Source organism: Peromyscus maniculatus, chromosome 11, assembly GCF_049852395.1.
Source record: "Peromyscus maniculatus bairdii isolate BWxNUB_F1_BW_parent chromosome 11, HU_Pman_BW_mat_3.1, whole genome shotgun sequence".
NCBI classification, from domain to species: Eukaryota; Metazoa; Chordata; class Mammalia; order Rodentia; family Cricetidae; genus Peromyscus; species Peromyscus maniculatus.
In genome coordinates this window covers 45,433,660-45,460,200 of record NC_134862.1, presented here as the reverse complement: position 1 = coordinate 45,460,200, position 26,541 = coordinate 45,433,660, and the positions used below count along the sequence as shown (strand labels likewise).

The following is a 26,541-nucleotide window of genomic DNA, read 5'->3' as shown; positions in this document are numbered from 1 at the left end:
ATTTTACATATCAGCCATGGATTCCCCTGTCCTCCCTCCTCCCTCCACCCTCCCTCCAGTCCACCCCCCATTCCCATCTCTTCCAGGGCAAGGACTCCCCTGGTGATTCAGCTCAGTCTGGTAGATTTAGACCCCTCCTGGAGGCACGTCCAGTCCCCTCCTCCCTTCACCTGGGCTGAGCAAAGTGTCCCAGCATAGGCCCTAGGTTCCAAACAGCCAGCTCATGCACTAAGGACATGTCCCGGTCCCACTGCCTGGGGGCCTCCCAAACAGTTCAAGCTAATCGACTGTCTCACTTATCCAAAGGACCTGATCCAGTTGGGGGCTCCTCAGCTATTGGTTCATAGTTCAGTGGTTCCACTAGTTTGGTTATTTGTCCCTGTGCTTTTTCCAATCATGGTCTCAACATCTCTCGCTCATACAATCCTTCCTCTTTCTCGACAGTTGGACTCCTGGAGCTCCACCTGGGGCCTGGCTGTGGATCTCTGCATCTGCCTCCATCAGTCATTGGATGAGGGTTCTATCACTACAGTTAGGATGTTTGGCCATCCGATCACCACAGTAGGTCAATTAGGGCTATCTCTCGACCATTGCCAGTAGTCTATTGTGAAGGTATCTTTGTGGACTTCTGGGGACCTCTCTAGCACTTTGCTTCTTCCTATTCCCATGGGGTCTTCATTTATCATGGTCTCTCTTTCCTTGTTCTCCCTCTCTGTTCTTGATCCAGCTGGGATCTCCTGCTCCCCTAAGCTCTCTTCCCCCCCGCCCCGACCCTTGCCCTTCACACACACACACACACACACACACACACACACACACACACACACACACACACCTCACGGCCAGTTGGTTGCCAGTTTCTTAATTTGTGACTTAAGCCAGAGTGCATGTCTCAGGAAGATCTGAGTTCAAGGTCAGCCCAGACTACAAGGAGACCTTGTCTTAAAAGACATCAGAAAACAATTAACACACAAAGGTAGCAACTTGGAGGCATGCATGCCTTGGAACGAGGGAAAGCTCTTTTCCCTTTTCTGCATTAGTTCTGGGATCCCCAAGCATCTGTGGTACAGGTGCCTCCGCAGAGCACAGCCAATGAGCTAGCGTCACAAACAGCCATTTGGGAGGACATCCTCAGGGGAGCGCTGGCACCAGACCACACAGTGTGTATACCTCACTAACCAGTGGCAGCCGGCTCCCCGTGGTGTGCCGCATAACCCAGCTTACCCTTTCTCTAAGCAGCCATGGCATTCACACACTTTCCCCCCCAGGGGCTCCACGGTGAAACACCTGCCTGTCACCCAGGGGAGGCACACCTCTCCTGAACCCAAAGTGAAGGGCTGGGAGAGGCCTCTTGCTGGCACGGGAGTCTGGCGGGGGTCCTGAGATGGGCAAGCTCCTCAGAACCCCAGCCTCAGCCTCTGGCTGGAAAAACCAAGCAGGCTGGAGTGAGGGGACCCGTGTCCTAGTCCCATGCAACCTTGAGCAAGTCATTTTCCTTCCGAATGCTTCCACACATTGACCCTGGCCAGCACTCTGTGCCAGTGCCTTAGGGACACCGAAGTCCATCCTGTCCTGCTCCGGCCTTGGTCTCGGGGTCTAGGGCCACAAGCCAGCTTGGGTATATATCCTGGGAATAAAGAACCCCCTGCCCCTCCTTGCAGCACAGGCCCCACGGGCTGGTAAACATTTTGAGGAAAAAGAACCCTGAGGGGGTCAGCAGAGGAAGCCGCCATCTGCACTGGTCCCAGAGACCTGTCCCAGACTTCAGCAGCTTGGCCACCCACCTGGAACAAAACTGCCCCCATGGCTGCCCAGCCCAGAGCCCCGTGGGGGGTGTGACTCACTTCGCGGGGGGCCATTGTGGCTAACGTTTAACCTGGCCCCTCCTTCCGAATGACACTTTAGCCCCAGAAACTCTGAGCACAGGTTTACCGGGAGTGTGCCAGCCGCTGAATGAGATTCAGACACACCGCTGGGCTTGGGGCCCTGGGACCAGTGGGAACTGGGCACCTCATGAAAGAAAGGGAAGATACCAGCTGGCCTCCTGAGGACTCTAAGATAGGCAGGGTGGTAGCAGGTGGCATCCTGCCCTGGTTGTTCCTAACCAGGAGGGAAGAATATCCTGCCATCGCCAGCTGCAGAGAGAGGCATGCCCACACAGCTGTTGTGGGTTTGTTCACACCAGGCATTCCCCAAGAAGGTCTTGGGCTTGGGCTTCCACTCTCAGCCTAGGTCCAACTATTTGAAGAAGGCCTCCCTTTTGCCCATGTGGGTCTGTCTTGCCTCTCACATAATGGCTTCCCCTTTTGGTAGGCATATGGGAAGGATCTCCATGGTATACAGGCAGGACCCTAGTGGAGACCCTCCTAGACAGTTGAAGCAAGACCGATCTTAGAAAAGAGTCACCCCCAAGGCAAGTGGAACTGGGGTCCCCTGTGAAGCCCACAGCCATCAATCTCTGGCCCATATAACCTAGTGTCCCAAACCTTCCGGAGCTCCATTCCTAGAGGTCTACCTCCAAGCTTTTTCTGAGAATGTGTGACAAATTCTGATAAAGCATTTGGCATGGTACATTTGGCATTGTTATTACTGGAAATGGTGCCGAGGAAATAGTGAATGAGAGTCTGGATGCTGGCAAACTTCCTCAATGAAGTCCCACCTCCCTCCTCCCCCGCTTTGGGACCATGGGAAGTCATTGGACTCGCTGTAACTCAGCGCCTCCTCCCAATAGCACGGGGGTGTCTCACAGGGCTGATGTGAAGGTTAGCCGACTACACTATCTAAAGCAGTGCCTGGCACATGGTCACATGCTCCGTGTGGGAGCTGCCAATCAGCGGGAGGTCCCAAGGCTCACTCCTGCTTATAGCCATATCCAGTCGTGTGGACTGTGGACCTCCACGCAGAGTCGGGACTCTATAGATAAGACATTTCCCACCCCCAGGTTTAGAGCAAAAACCCTTTCCAGAGTTCCATTGCTGAAGACCATCTTCTCCTTGCCAGGCAGGGGTTCGGTCTTCCCCAGATACGTGTGGGCATCTGTCAGAGCGCTAGTCCATCCTCAAGGAGATGGCTCAGGGCACCGGAGGCAGAAGAATGGGGCTGGTGACCTTCTGGAGTTCTCTGCCTGGGTCCTCTGCCCTTTCCCAGAGGGCCATAGGCTTGGGTGTGTTGGGAGCCCCACCCCCACCTCCCAGCAGCCCTCGGTATAGCATGTTTGCTTTGAGTGAGGATTGGGGCCCGGACTCCCTCCTCTATAGGGCAGGGTGGAGACCCCAATCTGTCAAAGCCCCGGGTTAATGGTCTACTGGCAGACTGAGATTTGCCTCGGGAACTTAAGGCCAGGTTCTATCAAAGAGCTGGAAAGAGACAAAACATTGAGACATGCTTTGGAGCCAGGCCAGCTGGGAGGAGCCCGTGAGGCAGGGAAGGGTGGGTTTCTTGGCTGCCCAGGCACGAAGCCTCACCCTATGCTCTGTGGCATGAACCAGCCCTGTCAGGTTCCCCGGCGATCTTTCTCTCTCTGTTTGTGTGTGTGTGACTGGGCGTATCTATGACTACAGGCATGCAAAAGTGCACAGTAAGTGCGCTCTTTGCACACCCCTCACTCCCTGCCTACTGATGTGTTCGTAGCAAAAGCCCTGTGGCTAGGTGCTGCCTTTCCTAACGCACCCCAAGTTGCTGGTCCCCACGGCCACAGGCAGGCTGAGCATGCCTGCCCCCAGACTGTGCCCCAGGAGGTAACCACACTGCACTTTGCACCAGCCATTGGCATTCGTGACAGATAATACCCGGGGATCAGAGGGTAGAGCTGGGTCTCTCCAGGGGCAGGTGAACGGGACCGTCCAGACCGCTCAGCTTCTGTGGGGGCTAGTCCTGAGGACCAGCTACTTCCCTGTCGGCTTAGCTCAGGAACTGCCATTGACACCACCCTAAAAGCCAAGTTCCACCCTGGCTCAGAATCTTGCTCTTTGCTCCTTTAAGGGGCTGCGTGGGGGCGGGGTAACAACTCAAGGACCCAGGGCTGTCCCCTCACTACACCTACTCCTCTCCCCCTGGTTTCAGCCCCTCCCAGATTTTGGGCCCAAACATCATCGAGATAGGAAAAGGAACTGACCCCAAAGGTCAGACCACGGGCAGGACCGCCTTGGAGAAAGAATGAGTCTTGGGGATGTTTGACTGGGAGTGTGGGGAGAGACTGGGGTCCCTGACACACGCTTGCCCTCTGGGGAGGGACAGAGGGCCCATGCAGAGGACTCAGGGAATGTTCCTCCTCCCCTCCCGCGCCTCCAGTAAGAGAGGAAGTAATTTGGAGCAGAGAGCAAGGACTTAGGACCTGAGCAGCCAGGCAGAGATGAGGGAAGGAGTCCCCTGGTGGCCAGACATGGAACTGCAGTATGTCCCTCCTCGGAGGTCAAAGTGCAGACCGGAAGAGAGGGCCCTCCTGGCCCACTACAGTTAGGTACAGGAGAAGGCACCAGAGAGTCCTTGTTTGTGGCGGCTAGGGAAATCAGACAGGGTACGCTACAGATGGGAAGCCCCTCTGACCCCTAGAGCCTAGGATAGGACGGTCTGTTGTCAGAGATCCCAGCTTTGGTGAGCTGGGATTCCTGGATGGTGAGAGTGTGTGATGACACTGTGACTTGGAAGAAAGATTCCTGGGGGGGGCACACTAGCAGACAGCCACCAAGTCCTTAGTCTTCCGTTCCTACTCTGGACTCCTAACTCAGTCCCTCAGCACAGACTCCTTTTCCTCACTCCCTTCTGAGCACTAACCACGGAGCTACAGAAACCACCAGGAACCTGGATTTTTTTAATGAAGAGTCGTGATGCCGGTGGACACTGCAGGTAGCGACAGAAATGGAGGGTGGCGATCTGGGGCTGTAGGGAAGGTGTTCTCTCTGCCTCCCGCCTCAGCCTGTGGCCCCTCGGTGTGACTGGGTAACACCAGCGTGCCTCGTAGGTTGAGTTCTCCGCCACTCGCTTCTCTCTGCTCCTCAGTGCGCCATCTCATCCTGGCTCCAAAGGTGGCCATGTAGGCTGGGGGGAGAGGGGGGAGGTGAAGCAGGGATGCTCTAGGCATTGGCAGGAAGATAGGTGAGTGGGGCTGGAGGAAGGGGCCCAAAGCACGATCCCATAGTGCCATACGGCAAGGCAACCTGTGAGGACAGAGCGGAGACGCTATCAAATAGATCCTAGAAATGTGTGCTGTTGAGGCGTCACTGATGGACACACACGTCCCCCACAGTCCCTGGGGCTTCTCCCTCGTACCACCCATGAGACTCCTCAGCTGCTCCGCCCACAACCTGAGCTCCCTGTCTCTACACCCTTCCCAAGCTCCTTGGCTCTAGCCTGCCCTGTCATCTTCCAGGACTGGTCTGGTCCCACAGCTGACCTTTGCACCCTCAGCCCTTCCCCTTCATTTGTGAACCCTCTCCTATCAGTAGCTGAAATCTGCTCTGGGGAGAAAGCCTGGCCTGCTCTGGGAGGCCTGTGGACTTGTCTATTACACCTCCTTTCTGTGCTCTCACTTTTCTGGAGAAAAATGGAGGGGGGTTAGCTTCTCTGAACTGGTGTCCTCCCTGGCAACAGTGATTGGGGTGCTTCTTTGAGGGTATACAAGTAAAGGATGTCACCAAATCATGTGTCAAAGACCTGAGATTCTTGGAGAGTTAGAGCTGAAGGGACCTCGGGGATCATCTAACCTTGTATTCTCAGACTCTGGCTTGCCTCAGGATTTCTAGGGTCCCCCAGCCCCACAGTGTCCAGTTCAACCATGTGCAACTAGGAACAGATGGAGGCTGCCAGTCCCAGGACCACCGATCTGGTACAAGCCCCAGTTTTATAGGTGAGGGGACCCTGATACAGACACGTGTTTGAAGGGACTAGATAGAGTAGGCCTGCACTCAAGAGAGCTGACTCCCAAGAGTTCTCCTGCACGAAGCCTTGGCCTCTCATCCCTTACTTATCCCGAGTGCCCTAGGGACTCTGAGGGACTTCAAAGACAAACAGGCACCTCTACTGTGAGGTCGGGGACTTGGCAGCGTCGAACATCTTCTTGCGGCCTTCCATGCCAGACATGGCCTCCACATTCTTCCTCCAGTCTCCCACCTCTACTGGCCGCTCCTGTGGGCAATTCGCAAACACGTCAGAAACTCACCAGGCTGGAGGGGCAACAAAGGCCCCCTGAGCTCAAGAGTCATCAGGTGGAAGAAAATCCACCTCTTCTCGGGACAGGAAATCCTGATGCTCCTGCCCAGCATGTGCTGGAAGATGCCTTACCGGACAGGGACCCGGGCTAGGCTGAGGCTCCACAGAGAGTATGAGGCTGTGTGGGTGGGAGGTTCTAGGTGACTGTGGTGGGGTCACAGAGCTGGTTTTCAGTGTATCACAGGTCAGCCTCGCCTCCAAGACCCCACAACACCCTCCTGGGTGACGTACTGCAGCTCAGGGTCACCTCCTCCAAGGAGCGTCCCCTGATTCGTTTGACCTGTTTCCATTTTTGTCAGCAGACTGCCGAGCCTGTTTATCTTTATCAGGCTTCCTGGACCAGAGATCGCTCTCTCACGCTTGAGAACACAGTCCTGTCAGCTCTGGGCCTAGCCTGTGTGGCCAGCAAACTTGAAGGTGTTGTTTGCTAGCCAAGTGATCGAACTCAGTTCTCCAATTTCTATACACTCAGGTTCCTACAGCCGCAACCAGAAGCCGTGGTGACTGGGGCAGTGGTCACCCTCTCATTGACACTGGGAGCAAGGTTTTTACTTTATTCCTCCGTCAGCCTTTCCCCTGCCCAATCTTCCCCTCAGACCGGAAGCAGTCTGTCATCCCTCCTCTGACACTGACCTCATAGGGGGTTCTAGAGCATTCTGGATCACAGACTGACTAGAGCGCCTCTGTAGGCAGGAGGAGGAAGTGTCTGAGGAGAGTGGCCCTCACCTTCTCCGTGTCTTCTTTCTTCACAGACTTGAGGTTGGCCCGTAGGTCCATGGACACCTTGTGCTTGGAGCCCAGCAAGGCTCGGAGCATGGCGTCAGCCGAGACACGGACCCGGCGCAGGGGTGGACGCTTGAACTTCCCACGGAGGTCCAGCACCTTCAGCTTCAGGTCCTTGATCTGTAGGAGGGAAGGAGCAAGGCTTCTGGGGAGGGGACGCTAGACCCGGACCTCTCTTCCTGGGGATCCAACTCCTGGGCTTCCAGCTAGAGCCACCCCCCAAGTCTCCCAGGCTCCAGGCTAGACACTCTGAGGCGCTCAGAACCACCTATCTATCCTTTTCCAAACAGTCACCACCAACTTTTGCAGATTAAGCCCAGTCGTTAACCTCCCCCGCTCCCCTTCACCAAGGCTCAAATAAATGAAAAGCCATTCAGCCATCATTCACATTTGGAAGCCTTGTGTGGAGTGTGAGCTGCTTTCTTCTGTCCCTCCATCCTTGCTGTGCTGACAGGCCCTGCCCAGGGGACCTGCAAAGCAGCTGAACCTAGATTGACCCAGCAGGTAAAAAAACAAAACCCTAAATCCTACACCCTAGGAATCCCAGGGTGTGGGCTAAGAGGGAGTTCTCTGGAGCTTAATGACATCACACAGCAGTGTCCTGGCAAGTGGAGATGGGTAGGGATGTGCCTGCTCAACGTGGGTGAATGCTCAGAAGCAGCCCGCCTGCACAGGAAGTCCCGCCTTCCCCCATTCTTCTCTACTGGCTGGCCCTGATGCTCGCCCACCCCACCCTGAAGGAGCACCGAGTATCCAGTACAGGAGTAGGAATCAGAGAGTGGGGTACCGACTGGGACCCCCATTTTGTGACTCTCGAGCCAAGCAAGTTCTTAGCCTTTGTGGGTCTCGGCGTCCTCATTTGTCAGGGTCGGGACATAGTCCCCATGTCACCCACAGGCACGTAGGGAGGATCAAAGGTTGCAACACACATGAAAGCCCTTCACAGTGGTGAGATATCATTACCGGACAACCGATTACTTGTGTGGGTGGGCGCAGACAGGCACTTCTGAGGAGCTCACATGGCAGGTGGGGAGGAAGTCTCTTCTCTTCCTGTGTGGCTATCCTTCCCGCCCATCTGCCGGCCTGTGGTGCCAGCGTGGAAAACTAAAGCTTCATGCTGAGAGGCTGCCTCCAAGGCCCCGTAGAAAGAGGTGGTCCCTCTGATGTCCACCCTACTCACCCCGCACAGGCCCAGCCTCCTCCTCGCCCTCCCTAGGCCTTACCTCCCTGGTGTTGTGGAGGCATTTGGCCTCAATATCATAGCGCTCCTCGTCCACCACCTCCACCTTGGCATGTAGCTCTCGGCACAAGTCCTGAGGGAGCAGAGTGATGGCGTGAGAGTGGAGGAGGGGGAGGGGCCGCCAGCTCCAGCCTCCCTTTTCTGTCTCCACACTCAGCGTGCTTGGCGCTATGGCCCCCTGTAATCCCAGCAGGAGCTGCTGAGACTCCATCGGAGGAACACCTCAGAGCATACGCCTTGGCTCTCCTTTCTGCGCTGTGTGTGCTTTCTTTTCCTAGCTTTTTTTTTAATGTTAACTTTTTTTTTTTTTTGGATCATGTCAATATGTAGCCCCGGCTGGCCTGAAAACACACCCCCTCTCCCCCGACAGGGTCTCAGTATGTTGCTCTGTCCTGGCTCTCTCTACTGTAGACCAGGCTGACCTTGAATTCACAGATCTGCCTGCCTCTGCCTCTGAGTGCTGGGATAAAAAGTGAACACCACCACACTCTTGATTTTCTTTTTCTTTTCTTCCTTCCTTCCTTCCTTCCTTCCTTCCTTCCTTCCTTCCTTCCTTCCTTTCCTCTTTATTTTGATTTTTGATATTTTTTCCTCTTGATTTTGATTTTTGATTTTTTTTGTTGTTGTATTTCTTTTATTAGAGAGAGAAATAACATGAAGTTGAGTGGCCTGGGAGGTAAGAAGAATCTGGGAAGAGCTGGGGAAAGGGAAATGTGATCAAAATACAGTGTATACAAATGTTTTAATAAAAAAGCTTTAGTTCACAATCCTCCAGCCTCTCCCTCCTGAGCATGAGACTATGAACACACGCCTCTACACCAGGCTCATAGCTGTTTTCTTCAAAAATAGTTTTCTTATCATAAAAGTAACATAAGTTAATAGCAGAAAATTTGGCAACTACATGTTAAACAAAAAATAATAAAATTAAAATAGCCACTGCCATGGGAGATACATGCAAGTATTTGCATCTAGCCTATTCTCTTCAGTCACTGGCGTTAAAGCAACTCCTAACTAATTAAAAACAGTAAAGACTCATCTCTAAACAGAGGGGCAAATCTTTGGAGGAATGGGCTTGCCTAAATCCTGCCCATCCCCCAGGCCAGACCATTGCACCAACTGACGGGAAGCCAGTCCCAATAATTCCATTCTCCCCTCTGGGACCCCCCTCTCAAGTCTATAAAATGGGGGCATCACATTGGCGTGGGTGGGTGGGAGGGCACCTTGCAGGTTACAGAGCTGTGTTAGTTCAAGACCCACAGAGGGTCCTTCCCAGCCGGCCAGGCTTACCTGCAGGGCGCTGAGGGACAGGCCTCGGGTCTGCAGTGTGGGGATGCGCTCCGCTAGGTACCGCACCTTCTCAGCCTCTCGTTCCTCGTGTTCCTGCTCCCAGCACTCCTTGGCCTTGGCTAGCATCAGGCTCTGGAAAGGACAAAGCCGCTGAGCCAAGGCTGGTTCCTCATATTCCCTAGCCAGCATCATCAAGTGAGGGGAAAGAGCCTCCGGACTCGGCAGGTCTGAGGCCATCATGGCTCAGTGCCAGCTATGTGTGCAGTGGCGTTCCTGAGCCCCGGAGCTGGCTTACCCACACAGTCTCCCTCTTCCCTCCTTGTTAGCCCTTTTGTCCCACAGAGCTCCAAAGAGAGGAACATCAAAACGAACCATATCCCTTCCTCTCCCTCCACCTAGGAATCCCTCCCCAGGAGGAGCAGGATACAAGTCACTGGTCACCAGTCAGCTCTGGCAATGGCCAGGCTTCTTCCCTTACCCTTGCTTGGTCACCTCCTTCCCCTCCCTGCCCTCCACACCCCTTCAAGGCTGCATGGCTGCCCCTCCATCTTCCATGGGACCAGCCTCACCTTCAGCATGAGTTTGCGGGAGGCAGTGATCTTGGATTTCCTCTGAGGATGAGAAGAAGAGACCAGCGGTAAGGTAAAGGCTATAAAACTGGAATTCTGGTCCAGACCAGCACAGGACCAGCTGTGGTGCTTCATCATTACCCAGAATCCTCTGCTCACTTTAGGGCTTTTCAAGCTCATCGTAGGGACTGAACCAGTCAAGTTCAGAGAAGGCTGCAGGCAGCTTCCTTGAAGCCCCACCTTCCAGCCCCCACTCTGCGGCTGGCAGAATTCTGCAGGAATCTGCAAGCATGCCTCTTACGGGTACCTCCTCATCTGCAGAGGGGCATGTTGACAGCTGTACTCAGTTCACAACGCCACCAAGATAAAATGAGGGCACAGATAAGCAACCTTTGCGAAAAGCCTAAAACGGGTGTATGTTTTAGTGCTCCAGGTGATAATGAAGCTGTATTTTGATGTTCTTTCCTGCCAGAGACATATGCTACATGTTTCCCAAATAAGTGAAGCGTGTCTATGTGGACATCGAACTGCTTTATAAGTCACCGTCACCCACATAAATTTCTACGATATGAAAACACTGCTGTGTCTTCTAATCAAAACGAGCAGACAAATTATGTTTGTTTGTTTGTTTGTTTGTTTGTTTGTTTGTTTGTTTGTTGAGACAGGGTTTCTCTGTGTAACTCTGGCTGCCCTAGAACTCAATCTATAGACCAGGCTGGCCTCGAATTCAGAGATCCACCTGCCTCTGCCTCCTGAGTGCTGGGATAAAAGGCGTGCGCCACCAACCACAGGGCTGCAGGCAAATTCTTGATGACTAGATAGGTATGTTTTAATAGCTCTTTGTAAGTTCCCTCCAGGGCCAGGTATGGTGGGTCATGTGTGTAATCTCGGCACTCTGGGGGCTGAGGCAGGAGGCTCACATGTTGTGGGCCATCATGAAAGAACTTGTGGAAAAGAATTTGTAAAGTCCCAGCCCTGTGGCAGTGGCCCCCGGTGTGGTGAAGGTGACAGAACCCCCTCCCTGCTAACTAATGGGACGATGAGGACAGGAGCCCTGTGTCCCTCCTGGGTTTCTCCTTGCTGCTCCCATGGAGTACCGGCCTGTTTCAGGCGTGATCCACCCTGAGAGAGCACAGCTGTGGTTTGTCCCCGCAGTATGTCAGGCAGAAGTGATGAGGCTTTGTGGGCGTGGCTGGGAGAGGCAATGGATGAGCTTTGGCACACTGAGCACACAGCTTCCGATCTGCTCACAGTGGCTTATCTTTGCATCTTTGGAAGCCCACACTCCAGGTAATGAGAGAAACGGCCAGTTGCGGTGGCCATTACAGGCCCTGGTTCACCCACCCAGACACACCGTGGGGAATGACCTTTCACGGTCCTGTTTCCCAACCACTCGGGAAGTGTATGGCCTCTTCCGCTAACCAACAGTCCCTGGAGACCCACTTTAGAGGAGCCTCAGCAAAACTCAAGTTCATAGGTCACTGGGAAATAGTATATTTGCTTCTCCTGAGACTATCCAGGCCAGGTGTTCCCTCAGCCAGTGACGATACCTCTCCGCTTGAGTCAGCACATCACCTTTCCTTCAGTCCCCACCCTCGGGCCATATTCAGGCTGCGTTCTCAGCAGCCTGAAGAAATCTGGACCACAGGGTGTCCAGAACCAGGGTGACCACAGTCCTGAGGGGAACCTGAGGCCACAGCTTCGCTCCTTCCTCAATGTTCAGTCATAGCCTTCACCTTTCAGATGTGGCTTCACACAGCATCAGCTTTTCCATAGGCAGAATGATGCCCCCCAGGATGCAGGAGCTTTGAGAGAGGCCGAGGGAAGCACTTTCACTCAGCAAAGGTACGAAGTCACGCCCCGACCTGTGGTCCCAGTCACATGAATGTCTGTGAGGGGCGCTGTGCCCTGGACCATCGACTCCCTTCACTCGTAGTTTCTCGTCGTCTCCTGAGAGTTTTCCCAGCCACGGACACCCCCATCCCTACCTTGGCTTTGACCCAATCTCTGACTTCTCAGGCCCACCCCACCTGCATCAGCCTGAAGAACTAAGAAACCCCGAGATCACTCACCTCACTTTAGGCATCCATCGTAGGCAGGACCGGAGGGAAGAGCAGAGCATAGAGTGAGTTGGAACAAAACACATGACCTGAGCAGCCCCAGAACCAAGCAGATTTGCTTGGAGAGGAGGGTGCAGGTGGTGACGACATGTCTGAATGACATCAGCCATAGGGCAGGGGGAACCACTTCAGGGTTTCAGAACATAAGAGTATAAAAACCCAACAACCTTCTAGGCTACTGGACTTTCTTTCTGGGAGATGTTGGTCATTCATAGTTGTAGGGGATCTAGTGGGAGGCCACGTAAACTTTGATAGAAGGCCACAGTTAAAGCAAAAACTTCTATCCCTGGGCCTGCATCAATCTGCCATGCCCACATGATGTGGTAGTTTAGTGTGTCCAGTTCCATCGATCAGCACTGACTAGCCATCTCTGAAGCACAGGCCAAACACGTCCTCCAGGGTGACCTGGGAGTGAGCTCTGCTGGGCTTAGAGAACTGGACACCTCAGGGAAGCAGTGAGTGCGGACCAGGCACTAAGGTCCATCCCTATCTCCGGAGCTGCTGCTGGGAGTAGCTTGGGGAGGGGTGGGTGAACCAGGCTGTCCACGACTGTCAGGCTGAAGTCTGTGGTGAAGGGAGACATGCCTCCCGGGAGCCCTGCATGGGGATAACTTACACTTCCGGCATGGTGGTATCAAGGCGGTACCTAGGGGATACAGAGGAGTCATTAATGGAAAAGATGTGCCTTTGGCTGTGAACCCCTAGTAGGGGTGGGGAGTCAGATGGCAGGAAGTAGTCAACATGCCAGATTCCACAGGACACCTCATCTGACGAAACAGAAGACATGGACAAAATCCTCCCATGACCTGCAAACCCTAACACATTTCCATACGGCTATTTTCCAGAAAAATACCACTGACTGTGCTACAAGACAGAAGGGAATCTGTAGACAGCGTGGTTGGAAAGTCAAGAACGGGACTTGATCGAGAGAGACTCGAACACGCAGCTGAATTCAGACTTCACCCTTGGATTAGGACTCAGGGGCGGTGCAGGAGGAGCAGGGCAGAACGGAAGCTGACGTGAAGCTGGCAGCTAGGTACCTTTTGGCCCAGCTCCAGAGGTGCCGTTCAATAGGTGCCTAGCAGCCCTGGGTAGGTGGCAAGAAGCCCTGTATAGAGGTTAAGGCAGGAGATAAAAAAAAAAAAAAAAAAAAAAAAAAAAAAATCTAGTGTGTCTTCACTCTTTCTTGGCCGGTTACCCTCTCTGCAGAACTGGAGCTTAGATAAGTGTTGTGCTTCTTTTTTCTTTTTTCTTTTTTCTTTTTCTTTTCTTTTTTTTTTTTTTTTGTTTGTTTGTTTGTTTTTGTTTTTTTGTTTTTCGAGACAGGGTTTCTCTGTGTAGCTTTGCGCCTGTCCTGGAACTCACTCTGTAGTCCAGGCTGGCCTGGAACTCACAGAGATCTGCCTGCCTCTGCCTCCTGAGTGCTGGGATTAAAGGCGTGCACCACCACCACCCGGCCAAGTGTTGTGCTTCTTAATATTTAGCCCTTGGACCTTTTATTCAAACCAGATCTCACTAGGAAGCAAAGCAAGTTCAGTAACTAAGGCATAATGGCATAGGAGTCCGGCATCCTCTGAGAAGGCACAGCCATGGAGCCGTCCGAGGCCGTTGACAGGCCGTCTCTGGGCCCAGGCCACACTGGGGCTCTGAAGGCTGCAAAACCTACCGGCCTGATTCACCCTCCTGTCTGGGCCCTGACATAGAGCATCCTGGAGTAGGCAGGCGGACAGTAGAGGAAATGACGGTGAGGAAGCCCAGGGAAGCGGGAGCCGCCAGGCTGGGGACAAATGTGGAGGGTGGGTCAGGCGGCCTGAGACAGTGAAGAGTGAGCGGAATGGCGTTTAGAGGGAGGGCAGGCGTGGAATTCAAAGCCCATGTTTATATTTGGTTCATGAACCTAGTTTGGAGCACTATAGGACCCTTGCAAGGGCCCCCCAATAATGTTTTTCTATAGCCACCCTTCTTGTGCCCATAAAGAACGCCCCCCCCCCCAGCCCAGTAACCATGCTTGGCCCCCCTCTCGTGAATCCCAGCCTGTTAGGGAGCTTTCCACCTATGCTTCTGTCTTGGGGAGAGTGAGGCTAGGTGGGAGGTGACCCCGGAGTCTCAGCTGTCCCTGTGGGGTGCAGGGGAAGAGGTGTGGGAACCATCCATGCATTCCCAACATGCTTAGCTGAAATTAGATCCCATGCACAGCTGCTGGTCAAGGGCTTTGCTCTCCTGAAGACACTGGGGAAGTCCAAAAAGAAACACTGGCTGACAAAGATCCACCCCACCCACGTCCGTCGGGCCTCTGGGAATGCAAGTCGTAGCCGAGTAGGTCTCACATCTGTCTCCCCAGGATGTGCTTCGCCCTGGTGGGCAGTCAGCCATGTCTGTCCTTCCTCAATCCCTCAGAAAGCCTGTTGTCGCCAGGGTGGGGCCCACAGCTGGGGCCCAGCCTGGGCCTCCCGCCAAGCTCCAGCCAGTCCCCAACTGCCTCTCTGACAAATGCCAGGCCCAGGGGTCTCCCATCAAGCACGAGGCCCTGACCTGTGCTTTGACACCCACCAGACAGGACCCCTTGACAGGCTCTGTGGAAGACAAGCAGGGGCCTCCCCTCCAGGGAGACTTGGAGGGCTGAATTCCATCTGTACTACAAGTGGAAGACCAGGAGATAACAGAAAAGGCAGAACTGGAGGGAAGGGAACAGATTCTGGGGCCTGACTCAAGGCTCACCTTCCGGGCCCTGAGGCCCCTAGTGTGGAAAAGCTGTCGGCTTTCCATGCCAAGCCTGAGTGTGTGTGAGTGTGTAGACCTGGGTGAGAGACAGCGTAGAGAAAGGAACTGGCCTCTTGACACACCTAACAGGAACACGACCACCTAACTGGACTCAAGCTCTGCCGTTGCTCCCCACCCCTGACCTTGGGTCTTAGTTCAAGGGCATCCCCACGCTCCTGAGCGGGGTGTTAACAAGCTGGATTCCCAAGCTCGTGGCCAGGAAGTCCAGTGTTAGAACTTCTTTGGGTCTGTGACCTCCAAACTTGGGGTAGGGGCTGCCTTTAGCACATCCCCCCCACTCCTCCCAACATCACAGTGTGGCACCTGCCTCCCCCACGAGAGGACCCCAACAACTCCTTCTACAACTCAGAGCCAGAAGCAGAGGAGAGAACCGGCCGTCTGTCTTTACCTGCTCGTGTTCTGTGCAGCTGAGATGGGCAAAGAGAGCTAAGAGCGCCTGTCAGAGACAAAGGACAAAGAAATAATATGGTCTCCTTGGCCAACAGGGCTCTGGACCTGCCCCCTGAGAGTCCTGCATGCCAGCCATCTATCTCCTCGTCCTGCCACTGCAGGTGCTGGTCACTATCACTCTTCCCCAGGCACCCCCTAAATGCAGACCCTCTGCCGTGACTCCCTGATCCCCGCCGCCACCCCTCCCACGGGGAGCACGGTCCTTCATGCCACTGGCTGCAGTCCCTCGTGAGAGCATAGTCCATTAGGCTCTGCCTCGGGCTCCTGAGGAGCATGCTGGGCACTTCTGTCCCTCCAGGTTTCGCCTCCCACAGCATCTTACAGGAGAGGTGCCATTTTATAGGACAAAGGGCTAGGAGTATTAGAGAGTATTCTACCGACAAACCTGCTTACCCAAACAAGAAACATCCTCCATCTCCCAAACCTTATTTCCCCTTTAAACAAAATCCCAGCTCTCTCCCCAGGCTTGCCCAGGCCCACAGTCATGGAGGGCTGTAGACACTTACCTAGTTTAGTCCTCGTGGAGCCGGGCTGGCCTGAGCCTCAGCACAGACTGCAGAGTGTGGGGGCAGAGCTGAGGGCAGGCTATGAAACCTGTGGCCTCCGGCAACTGGCCAGTAAAAATAGAACAGCCACTGTCCCTCCCGGCTGCCCCTCCTTCCCACCCCCTCCCACCATACACACCTCGCAGGGTGGATACGTGCTGCAGTGTATACCACAGGGCACACAGGCTTGGAGACCAGTGTGTGTACATCGGGAGCACACACAGAGCCTCAGCACTCCACTGGGGGGAAGACAGAGAACAAAAGGCCAGAGCAGATGTGGAGCTGCCCAGAGATGAGAACAGGAAGAGGGATGAAGGAGATCTGGGCATTGGGAGGCCTGGGGAACCATGAAGGACTGGGGAGTGGCAGACTGACATTTTCTCTCTTGCCAGGACCTGTGAACATGCAGTCCCAGCCCATGCTCCAAAAACCTCCAAAAGCCCAAGACCTAATTGTTGGTGACTCTGGAGCCAGTGAGAGATAGGAGGCTCCCTGCAGGATTTGGGTGGCATGTTTCTGGGGCCCAGCTGAGCCACAGTGGCAGCAGGGCCACCTTTATGCTCTTGGAAGCGTGAGGATCTGCAGACATTCTATAGGCTTCTTCAGGTGGGCTTTAAGGAGTCCCCATTTCCCAGGTTCCAAAAAGCACCCCACATTCCATTTCTTGAACCCAAGGAGACTAACAGTCTTTTCCCTGCTTAATCTTCATGTCAATCAGAGGCTAACTGACCCCAGGAGGCTGGGACCACAGGGCTGCACCTGTTTACCAAGTATTTTTAGGACTGTTGATGAACACATAATACCCACCCTATAGTCAGAGAAAGACAATGCCTGCTATGTTAATCCTGTGGCTATTATAGTCGGTCATCTTGTGGGCCAAGATCCCAGGCGAGGCAGGACAGGCAGAGAATTGACCCCTGTGGGAGGTCAGAAGCAGGCTCAGGGAGGGAGGGAGTTGGTGGGCAAGGATGAGCTAAGGCAGGGCATTCCCAGTGCCCACCAAGAAGAAATAGCCTGCGCTGAGGATGCCAATATTCTGCCCAGCAGAGATGACTCCAAGCCTGTTCTAACAGGGCAGGTTTGGGAAGCCTCTTGCTGGATGGCTGCCCGGGAGAAAGGGCAGGGTCTGAGAAGCTGTGGGGCGTGGGCATAGGATTCCAAGTAGAGAGGCTGGAGTAGAAAACAGACAGGTGTCAATCATAAAGAACAGCTGCAGCAGAGGAATCTAGGCGCTTTGGAGAAGGGTCCACTGGGGCTTATTGCCTTGCATTTTTGTGAATCTCTTTTTTTACATTTGGAGTGTGTGCGTGTGTGCGTGTATGCGTGCGTGTGCGTGTGCGTGTGCGTGTGCGTGCGTGCGTGCGTGCGTGCGTGCGTGTGTGTGTGTGTGTGTGTGTGTGTGTCTTGCATTCATGTGTGTTACAGAGGTGTACTGGTAAATGTGGAGGCCAGAAGCCAACCTAGGGTACTATTCGTTGAGAAACGCCTGCTGTACTTTTTTTGAGACGTCTCTCACTGGGACCTGGGGTCCATTGATTCATCTAGGCTGCCCGGCCAGAGAACCCCAGAGACCAGCCTGTGTCTTCCTCCCCAGTGCTGGGGTGACGTGCCCAGCTTCTGATGTCCGCGCTAAGGGTCAAACTCAGTGCACAGCAAGCTCTCTCCAGCACCCACGATAAATTTCTTCTAAGACCTCACACCGAAAATGAGTTGTGTGCATGAATTACCTTGCTTTTTGAAAAGGAAAGCAAAGATATGACAAAGTACAAAATGGAAGCACAAACGAGGACCCAAACAACCGGAAAGTTAGGTGACTATGTGCTCACGGCATGTCACTGTCAATGTAGACCACCCAGGAGGGCGTCCTCTGCTCTGGAAATACAAAGCCATGTGCAGGGTCTTGGGAAAAGCAGGGCCTGGAGCCCCTTGTGCTGATTCCCAGTGTTCTACCTCTGTTTGCGTTCCCTCCACACCATGTGGCTCCCAGCATCTAGCTCTCTCCCTCAGGTCCATCCCAACTCATGATTCCAACTTTGGCTTTGCACTCTGCCCCAATTCTGGCTTTGCACTCGAGCCCGCAGACTTCTCTAGGGTCTGTCTCCTGATGGAACTCAGAAGCGGCCTTCAAAACGAAGTCTGGTGTGCCCTGTAGTCCTTGCGCATGCTCCAATTTTTCTGAGCAGGAAAGTAGGTGCAGAGACCTCCAGAGCCCACCCACAGGTAGGCCCTGTGATACCCAGCAGGAGTCTTTCTCTGTCTAGCTAGGGGTCTATCTACCCCTGAGTGTTGCTGCTCTGCTACCCCAGTCGCTGTCCTTACCAAGTGTACCCGCTGTTACTTTTCTCCTGACCGGTCCCCTAGCTTACAATAAAGGTCACCATCCTTTCTGCTGACCTCTGTCCAGGAACAAGTCCCCCGCTTCCTATTCTGCCTCTACAGGGGCGGCTATCCCAGAGCCCTCAGGCTGTGTCTGGCTTCTCCTCAGACATGGAGCCAGAAGCAGCACTCATAGCTCTCCTGAGTCCCCAAGCAGAACTTCCTGGGGCACGTGGATAATGGTCCCAGAAACACGCCCATCTCCTAATGACAACGTAAACATGATGCTTTAGATGGCAAAGGGACATGACAGATGTGGTGAAGGATGGGAGGCTTTCCTGAGTTACCACAGGGCCTTTTTTCAGGCTGAGGCATGAGGCTTAGTCAGGGTTGGCATGAAATGTGGTAAATGAAACACAGGTCAAGGAAGAGAGATGCAGCACACTGTCCTCCAAGGCAGAGGAAGTGAGTGCCAGCCAAGGATCACAGGTGGCTTCCGGGACTGAGAAGAGGAAAAAGGAAAAGCCTCCCTCGGCCTCCAGAAGGAAGCAGGCCTGCAATCACTCCATTTCCCAGCCTCGGGAGCCTGGTTTTTGGACATTGGCCCTTCAGGACAATAAGAAAACGCGTGTTGTTTTTTAATGGTTAAGCTTGTGGTGGCTCATGATAGCAACAATAAGAACTTAACGGGCTCTCTCCAGTGACTTGCAGGGCCCCAAGCTTCATGGTCAGGTACCCTTGGGACCAGCCAGAGAAGCAGCGGGCTCGGCAAGGTCAGTGAGAAGAACTACGGTAGGCAGAGTGTACCCAAAGCAAGGCAGTCTTAAGGCAGACTCTGACACTTTCCTGGAGAAAAACAGAGCCCTCTTGGGCTTGCCCTTCCTGAAAGTGTGCTTTTCTCCTGCTGGGGGCATGACAGGAGGTCAGTGGAGGAAGACTACAGTCCAGGAGACCATGGACAGGAGAGACCATGTGGCGAGCGGTTCTGATCTACCACACGGTCCCTCTGTCACAGGTGCTTCCCTAATTTCAGCACTAGTCTAACTAACTAACTCCACTTCCGTACTTCCGTCTAATCCAAGCACACCCCATCTTTGTCCTTGGCTTTGCTGAGGCCCATAGCTGTCCACTGAGCAAATGAGAAGACAGCCTTCTCCTAATGCACGAAGCCCTGCAGGCACTGGGGCTTCTCCAGCCCAGGGTGGGACCGAGGGAGCTGAAGGATGCACTCAGCCGCACGTAACCTCACCCCCCATTCTCACTGCCCTCTGTTTCCTGAGATGACCACTTGCACATGGAAAATGCTAGAACTGCTCTTATTCTAATGCCTCACCAGCTTCCCCCCCCAATTCCTACTTTCTGCTGAATCAGCAGCTTAGCTCACCCCCATTCCCGCCCCCACCTCAGCGTCATCCCCAACCTTAACACCGACCTTCCAGAACCTAAACCTAAATGTAGGTTCAAGGCCCAATAAACCAGCTCCCCAGGGCTCTCTTAAAACCTTGACTTTCTCATTGGTCAACTGGCTTAGGGGTGTGTCATGACCTTAGGGGCTGGCTTCCAAGGGACTCCTCTTTGCCTCCTGGGGAGCCCCTGCTTGGGACAGCCTGATGGACTTCCTTTAGCCTCTTTTAAAAGTCCCGGGGAAAAATCTGAGGCATTGCTGATAGAAGTTGTGTCTTGAGAGAACGACCCTCACGATCAGAACTCGGCCCTCCACCCAGTGAGGAATTAACAGAACAGAAGTGGGTCATGAAGGCGCATGTCTGTTATCCCAGCACGGGGGACACCGAGGCAGGAGGATTGCTGTGAATTTGAGGGCAGTTTGGGCTGGAAGGAGGGAGGGAAGAGGAGTGCGCGGAGTCTCCAGGGCTTTCTAGGCTGGAAACAGGGGTTGGGGCAAGACTAAGAGAAAGACTGGATGGGGGCTGGTGAATTAGAAGGCCTGGGTGATGCGTGTCCAGCCTTTGGCCACGCTGGTTCCCAAAGTCATTATTGTCTCTCCCGGGGCTAGAAAGGCCATAGCCTATGGGAGGAAACGCAGTCTCAGGCCAGGAGAGTTAAGCCTTACAAGACCATGGGTAGCAGAGTCAGCCATTTCAGGGGCAGACACCTGTCAGCCAGCCCCAGCCGCCCTGGCATTGTTTGGAAAGCAGAAGAACCCAAATTAGCCAATGACAAAGTCAGTTCACGTGCCCTCCCACACTGCTCAGGGACCGTGCTTCAGTGGCAGCCAAGCCCAAGCCCCTCTCCAGGTCCACTCCGCTCCACGCCGAGCCTATCTACCCTCGCTCCGGGACCAGGTGTCCACGGCGGACCCCAAGGTGGGGAGGGCGGAAGACGGAGGGAGAGAGAGTTTGCCAGAACAAAGAAAGGCTGTCACGCCTCAGTTTTTACGCCGCTGCCGCAGATCATCAGCCTGTGTCAGGAAGGCCTGTGTCATCGGAGACAGAGCCTGGCCGAGTGAGTCAACGCTCAAGCTTGGAGACAGACGATGGCCTCACTCCCAGCAAATCTGATCTGGTGTAACTTGAGCAGTTTGACCCTTGGGAGATTCCGTTTCCTCATCTATAAAATGGAGATAATAATAGTGTCTACCTCAGAGGATTGCTGTGGGGCTTTGGTGAGGTAATGTGCACAAAGGCCTTTGCGAAGGTCTGGCGTGAGGCAAGGGCTTGGCCGACGTGAAGTTCTTAGTGTGCTCTGGTTTCGGTGGTGCGGGGGTTTGAACCCAGAGCCTGCGAGGCAAGCACTCTGCCGCTGAGCAACTTCAAGGTCCTTCAGTGTGTTCTCACTGGAGTCTCAGCGTTATTATTCATCCCACTGATGAGGAAACAGAGCTCACAGTAGGAAGTCAACTCACTCAGCGACCCACAGCAAGGATGAGGCCAAGTCCGGAACCATACCTCGGTCTCTGTGACAGCCTGGCATACGTGAACTGCTCAGCAAACCACTTAATGTTTATTTCTTCAGTCTTCTCAACTTCAGGTTTTTCTACTGTAAATTTGAACGGATCCGTCTTGGGGACCCAAAGATCCCTAAGAAACAAAATGCAGCTTTGAATTATGGATCCTTTTATCAGAGGTCTGTCAGTGTCTCTAGATTCAGAAGTAGTCCACGGCCTCTGTCCTCAGCCCTAAGACTCCAAGAGGGAGACGCTTTTCTCTGTGCCCCAGGGGTGCCTAAGCTGGCAGAGAGGGAATAAAAGGAAGCCAAGGAAAAGGCCCACTGCGCGCGCGCGCGCGGGAGGAGGGTGAAGGCCTTCCCGCTCCAGCAGGGGCCGGGTGGGGCCGCCACCACGGGCTCGGATGCATTTCTCACACTGCACTGGGCTCTCTGCTATCTCCCACGCCCCGGACTTCCTCCCACACCGGCTGCTGCCGCCCAAACCTGTTGTCTCACTTCTCCGTCCAGCTCCCCGCTCCTTGAGCTCAGCCTCGCTCCTTCTCCACTAAATCTACCCCTGCCTCTCTGCCGACTGCCTGCCTCCAGCCATGTGCCGTGACAGACAGACAAGGGGCACCTTCACCCCGGGCTGCCTGCACGCTGCCATCTGGGCCCTTCTTCTGCTTTGAGCCTAGGGCTGGGCCATGCCTTGGCAGGTCCCTGCAGAACAGGCTGCCTGGCCAGAAATCCCCATAATAAGTAGGTAGGGTTCGGGGCTGCCCCTGTGGGGCCCGGGGAAGGGGTGTGGGGCCTGGGGATGGGGAGAGCTAGCAAACCAGGTGTAGGCCCCACCCTTCATAAACAAATGCTTTTTAGACTGGCCCACGAACAGTCAGTGGAGCTGGGAACTGGGCCACCAGGCCAGCACGGGCTCTCCTAAGGCTGCCTCACCCTGACCACGGCCTGTGCCCGGTATACCACCTCCCCCAGCCTGGTGACTCCAGCTGCCAGGCCTCTCCTAGGCAACTCGCAGCCTGTCCTGAACCCTGCCCTGACCATTTGACACTACTCTGTAGAAACCCAGCCGCTGTAGTTTCTGTGCCTTAGAACCCTCAGGCCTCCAGAGCAGGGCTGTTTCTCCCTCTACCCCTCCTGCACCCCACACACTTTAGGGAGAGGCACCCCTCCCTCCCAGACCTGCCTGCCTCAGCTCTCCTAGGTCTCCTTCTGCACAGCTCACCTGATTCTAGGCATTATGTGCCCTAGCTTTCAGGTGTGCCCAGTCTCCCTTTCCTCTGGGAAAGCTGTCTCAAGGGGCTGGTGACCGCGTCTTTACTTTTTAACTGAGCCTGCAGCATTCCACGTGGTGTGTAGCAGAGCGAGCCCATGCTAGCCCATGCTAGCCCATGCTAGCCCATGCTAGGCCAGTGGTTTCCTAAACTGTGATATCTCAGAATGTCCCAGAAGGCTCGTTACAGCCCAAGTTCTGGTCCCCAACCTCAAGTTTCTGCTTCAGCAGGGCTGATGCAGGTGCAGAAATGTGTGTTTTTAGCCAGGTCACACTGGTGTCGCTGGTCTGAGACTCCTGTGAGAATCACTCAAAGGTCCCCTTCTGGGCAGACACAACACAGGACAAAAATGTCCAAGTGTGGCCTGAGCTTGCCCCAAAGCAGGCCCTAGGTGTGGGTACAGACAGAGTAGCTGCTCTGCTGACCCATCCTCCCCACACTACCCTCCAGTTCCCAGAGAATTATGTAGGTCCCCAGGCACCCCACTTTGCAGCTATGGTTTGTTCATTCAGCTGCCCTCTCGGGATTCTGTAAGTACCAGGTACTGAGCAGCCCAGCAAAGTCACGCCTGGGCCTCCAGAGGGTCCCTGCCCAGGACCTCTGACGCCTTTCTTCTGCTTCCACACTCCCTCCTCCATGCAACAATCCAAGAGGAACAAAAATGATTGTCCCATTTGTCATCAGAAGGAGCTTTGTCCTGGGACTAGGAAGCCAAGAGCAAAGTAATGGGGATAATGTCCCCTCCCAGGCCATGCCACCTGACCAGTGTTTACATTGGGAGCCTCCTGACTACGAGAATGTAATGATAGAGCTGGGTGAGGTGGTGCATGTCCTTAATCCCAGAACTGGCGAGGCAGAGGCAGGTGTATCTCTGAGTTCAAGGCCAGCCTGGTCTACAGAGTGGGTTCTAGGACAGCCAGGGCTACGTAGAGAAGCCCTGTCTCCAAAAACAAAACAAAACAAATAGACACAATTTTAAAAAGAAGGAAGGAAGGAGAGAGAGAGAGAGAGAGAGAGAGAGAGAGAGAGAGAGAGAGAGAGAAGGTTAGAATCCAGCTGCTGCTTAGACCACGGTATCCGCAGCTGTCCTTCCTGTATAGATACAGACAGGTAGGCACTGCTGGGACATCAGTGGATCTCTACCTAATAGATTCCAGGTACCAAGGTCTTACCCAGGCAAGTGAGTTTCTATCAAAGAAAGTATTGATGGCCACACATCCTGCTCCCTTCCCAGCCTCCTGCCTGAGAATCAAAGAGCTGGCTGCAAACTTGTACTTCGAAACCTGTACCACCACCCCATCTTTAAAAAGGTATAAAACCTGTACCACCACCCCATCTTGAGGAAGGTATAAAAAGAGAGGCCCACTTCTACTGCATGGACCCTGATTTCCTCTTCAGAGTTCCAGCCATGCTGTCTCTCCCTGGTGCTGGGGGTTGAACACTCCTTAGAGACCCCTGCCACACTATTGTCTATCTATTCAAGACATTAATAACTCTTCTAATAAACAATCTGTCTCAGTGTCCCTCTTGAACCCCATCTGAGGCCTTTCACTGACCATCACCCTCATTCAGGCATTCGCAAGCACCCACGAGCTCCAGTCCAAGCACCATGTCTCCTAACCTGTTCCCTCTGTGCTCAGGGTCACAGGAAGGTGCTCCCCGCAGCCAGCTGAGCCCTAGGGCCTGCCTGGCTCCCCCTCCAGGTGTCAGATCTGCATAGACCATGTCACCAGTTCTGTTTGGGCCATCGCCGGCTTCACCACCGCCGCTTCCTCGCCGCTAACCTGGCTTCTGCCAGAGCCTTTCCAGCTCCTGAAAAGACACGGATGCAGCTATGGAATTGGTTCACACTCCTCATGGCTTCCTGCTCCCCCAGCTTCAGTCACGGGCAGTGGTACTCCCTTCAAGGGATCCTTTCCCTCCAGTCTTCCTCCAGGCTTCAGTGGCCCAGCCACCCCCGATTGTATTGGGTGCCACTCCTCCTGGCCCTGCCGTCCCTGGTGCCCCTCTTTCCCACACTTCACCCCCATACTGATAGAGTGTGGACCCCAGGCCCCAATTGTTTGTAGCCTCTCCCCTCAGGGGCACACGTAGTAGGTGCTCAACAAAGGCTCACTACGTGGCTAGCTCTGAGAGGTGACTTCCTGAGCAGAGAAAGTGCGAGGGGACTCTTCCCAGCCCAGAAGGGATCTGGGCCTTTCCTGGGGATCCTGAAGCAAGGTCAGGGGCTCACAGCTAAGACAGAAGGCTGGCTGGGGAGCTACCTTGCCTAGGCTTTTGGTACCAGCTGTCTCCTCCCACGGGGAGGAGCAGCCTCCACCCTGCTCTGCCCTTGACACAGGTGATGACCTCCAACAGTGTCCTCAGACACACAAAGAAACAACAGCTGGGGACCTGGGCCTTTGCTGCTATCAGACTTAGCTCCTAAACGATGACCACACCCTCTCTGTCCCACAGGGAGGCTAGGACCAGGCATGCGGGGGGCGGGGGCGGAGGAGTGGGCACCAGTACAAGCAAAGGGCCTGCCTGTGTGCCTGCCGGCCACTCGGCCTCCTCCCGGCACCCACTCTCCATTCCCCTCCAAACCCGATGCCTCTCCTCTCTGCTCAACCACATGAGATACTCCTTTGGTCAACGGGTCTAATAAAGACCTTCAAGACTCCGGCCAGGAAGAATAACGTCTTCCCAACTCCTTTTGAAGGTGGGCTTCCATGGGGCCCCACTCTTTCCGTGCAGGGGCAGCTGCTACACTTCCTTCTGTAGAAGAAAGAGGACCCCCCGCCCCCCGCGCCCCCGCTCCCTTTCATCTCCTCCCCAACGCAGATTCGCCACCTCTTCTCTCCTTGAGGCTCAGGAGCAGAATTCGTAAAGCAAAGGCCTGCTTGCAAGTGTGTGGGCCGTCCAGCAGGGGGCGCAGTCCTGCAGGCAGAAGGGCACCCAGAGTGGTCGCGGTAGGGGCAGGAATAAGACTGGAGGGCATAATTAATTCTCCCAGCCTCGATGCTGACCATGGAGGTGGTGTTGGCCATTTTGAGACAGCCAGTTTCTTCCTCATCGAGGCCATCCTGTGAAAAATCTACGGCAGTGTTTCTCACAGTGTGGCCTCTTAGGACCCGGGCTGCACTGCTGGCCTTTGCTACTGACAGAAGGTGCCAGGGCAACCGTGGGTAAAACCACCAGTGCCTTACCTTGAATCAATACCGTGGAACCAAAGTGAGATAGGAGTCACCCCTACCCTGTGATTGATTGGGTGCTTTTCCTCACCAACACTCACTGGGAAGAGAGCTGGTTTTTCTTTTCTTTCTTTTTCTTTCCTTCTTTCCTTCTTTCTTTCTTTCTTTCTTTCTTTCTTTCTTTCTTTCTTTCTGTCTGTCTGTCTGTCTGTCTGTCTTTCTTTCTTTTCTTTTCTTTTTTTTCTGAGACAGGATTTCTCTTGTATAGTTTTGGTTCCTGTCTTGGATCTCACTCTGTAGACCAGACTGGCCTCGAACTCTCAGAGATCTGCCTGGCTCTGCCTCCTGAGTGCTAGGATTAAAGGCATGTGCCACCACTGCCTGACCAGATGCTGGTTTTTCTTATCTATGTCCTAGATGAATCAGGAAAGTGTTTCTTATACCTTAGATGATAGATAGATTAGATAGATAGATAGATAGATAGATAGATAGATAGATAGATGATAGATAGATAGACAGACAGATACAAGATAATCAAGAAAAATAAAGTGCAATTTTTAGTCCTGAAAAGTGTCCGTCATTAATAAAAATCAACCAAGACATTTTTAAATTTTACACACACACACACACACACACACACACACACACACACACACACACTCGTCACCCCTGCCTCTGAGTGGAGGCCAGAGGAAAATTGTAAGCATTGGTTCTCTCCCTCTGCCACGTGAGTCCCAGAGATTGAACTCCGGTAGCCGGGGTTGTCCACTAGCATTTTTGCCTGCTGAGCCATCTTGCTGGCCCCAAGGAATTGTTTTCAGTCCAAGTTATTCTGAATAGGCTTGTCCATGGCTAGTGAGCTCTGGGGATCTTGCGGTTTTAATAAAATACCCCA

The 26,541-nt window shown here is 54.0% G+C and overlaps 1 protein-coding gene and 1 long non-coding RNA gene across 3 annotated transcripts; both read right to left on the bottom strand.

The window, feature by feature from the left end:
* Window positions 1–4,796: 4,796 nt before the first annotated feature.
* On the bottom strand, window positions 4,797–10,249 carry Tnni1 (troponin I1, slow skeletal type). 2 transcript variants are annotated; one of them, XM_042258210.2, is made up of 6 exons: window positions 10,087–10,237; window positions 9,518–9,649; window positions 8,214–8,303; window positions 6,934–7,110; window positions 6,014–6,123; window positions 4,797–5,156 (listed from the first exon to the last, which is right to left on the bottom strand). In XM_042258210.2, the coding sequence occupies exons 1-5, from the start codon at window positions 10,222–10,224 to the stop codon at window positions 6,016–6,018; spliced, it is 645 nt and encodes a 214-aa protein (XP_042114144.1). In that variant the 5' UTR covers window positions 10,225–10,237; the 3' UTR covers window positions 4,797–5,156; window positions 6,014–6,015. The 2 variants fall into 2 exon arrangements, with proteins under 2 accessions (XP_042114144.1, XP_006982496.2); XM_006982434.4 differs by having other exon boundaries at window positions 4,903–5,037; window positions 10,087–10,249.
* Window positions 10,250–12,762: 2,513 nt separating this feature from the next.
* On the bottom strand, window positions 12,763–16,074 carry LOC143267788 (uncharacterized). Its single transcript, XR_013043280.1, has 3 exons — window positions 15,944–16,074; window positions 15,376–15,423; window positions 12,763–12,852 (listed from the first exon to the last, which is right to left on the bottom strand). It is a non-coding gene; the product is annotated as an uncharacterized LOC143267788 (long non-coding RNA).
* Between the last annotated feature and the right edge of the window lie 10,467 nt (window positions 16,075–26,541).

Bases quoted from the DNA above. Each gene is read 5' to 3' on its own strand.
- Tnni1 (XM_006982434.4), bottom strand. From the start codon at position 10,224: ATGATGAAGCACCACAGCTGGTCCTGTGCTGGTCTGGACCAGAATTCC. The intron at 7,111-8,213 runs GTAAGGCCTAGG...TCCCTCCTACAG, and splicing joins GCCTCCACAACACCAGGGAG to ATCAAGGACCTGAAGCTGAA. The intron at 6,124-6,933 runs GTGAGGGCCACT...AATTGCCCACAG, and splicing joins AGAAAGAAGACACGGAGAAG to GAGCGGCCAGTAGAGGTGGG.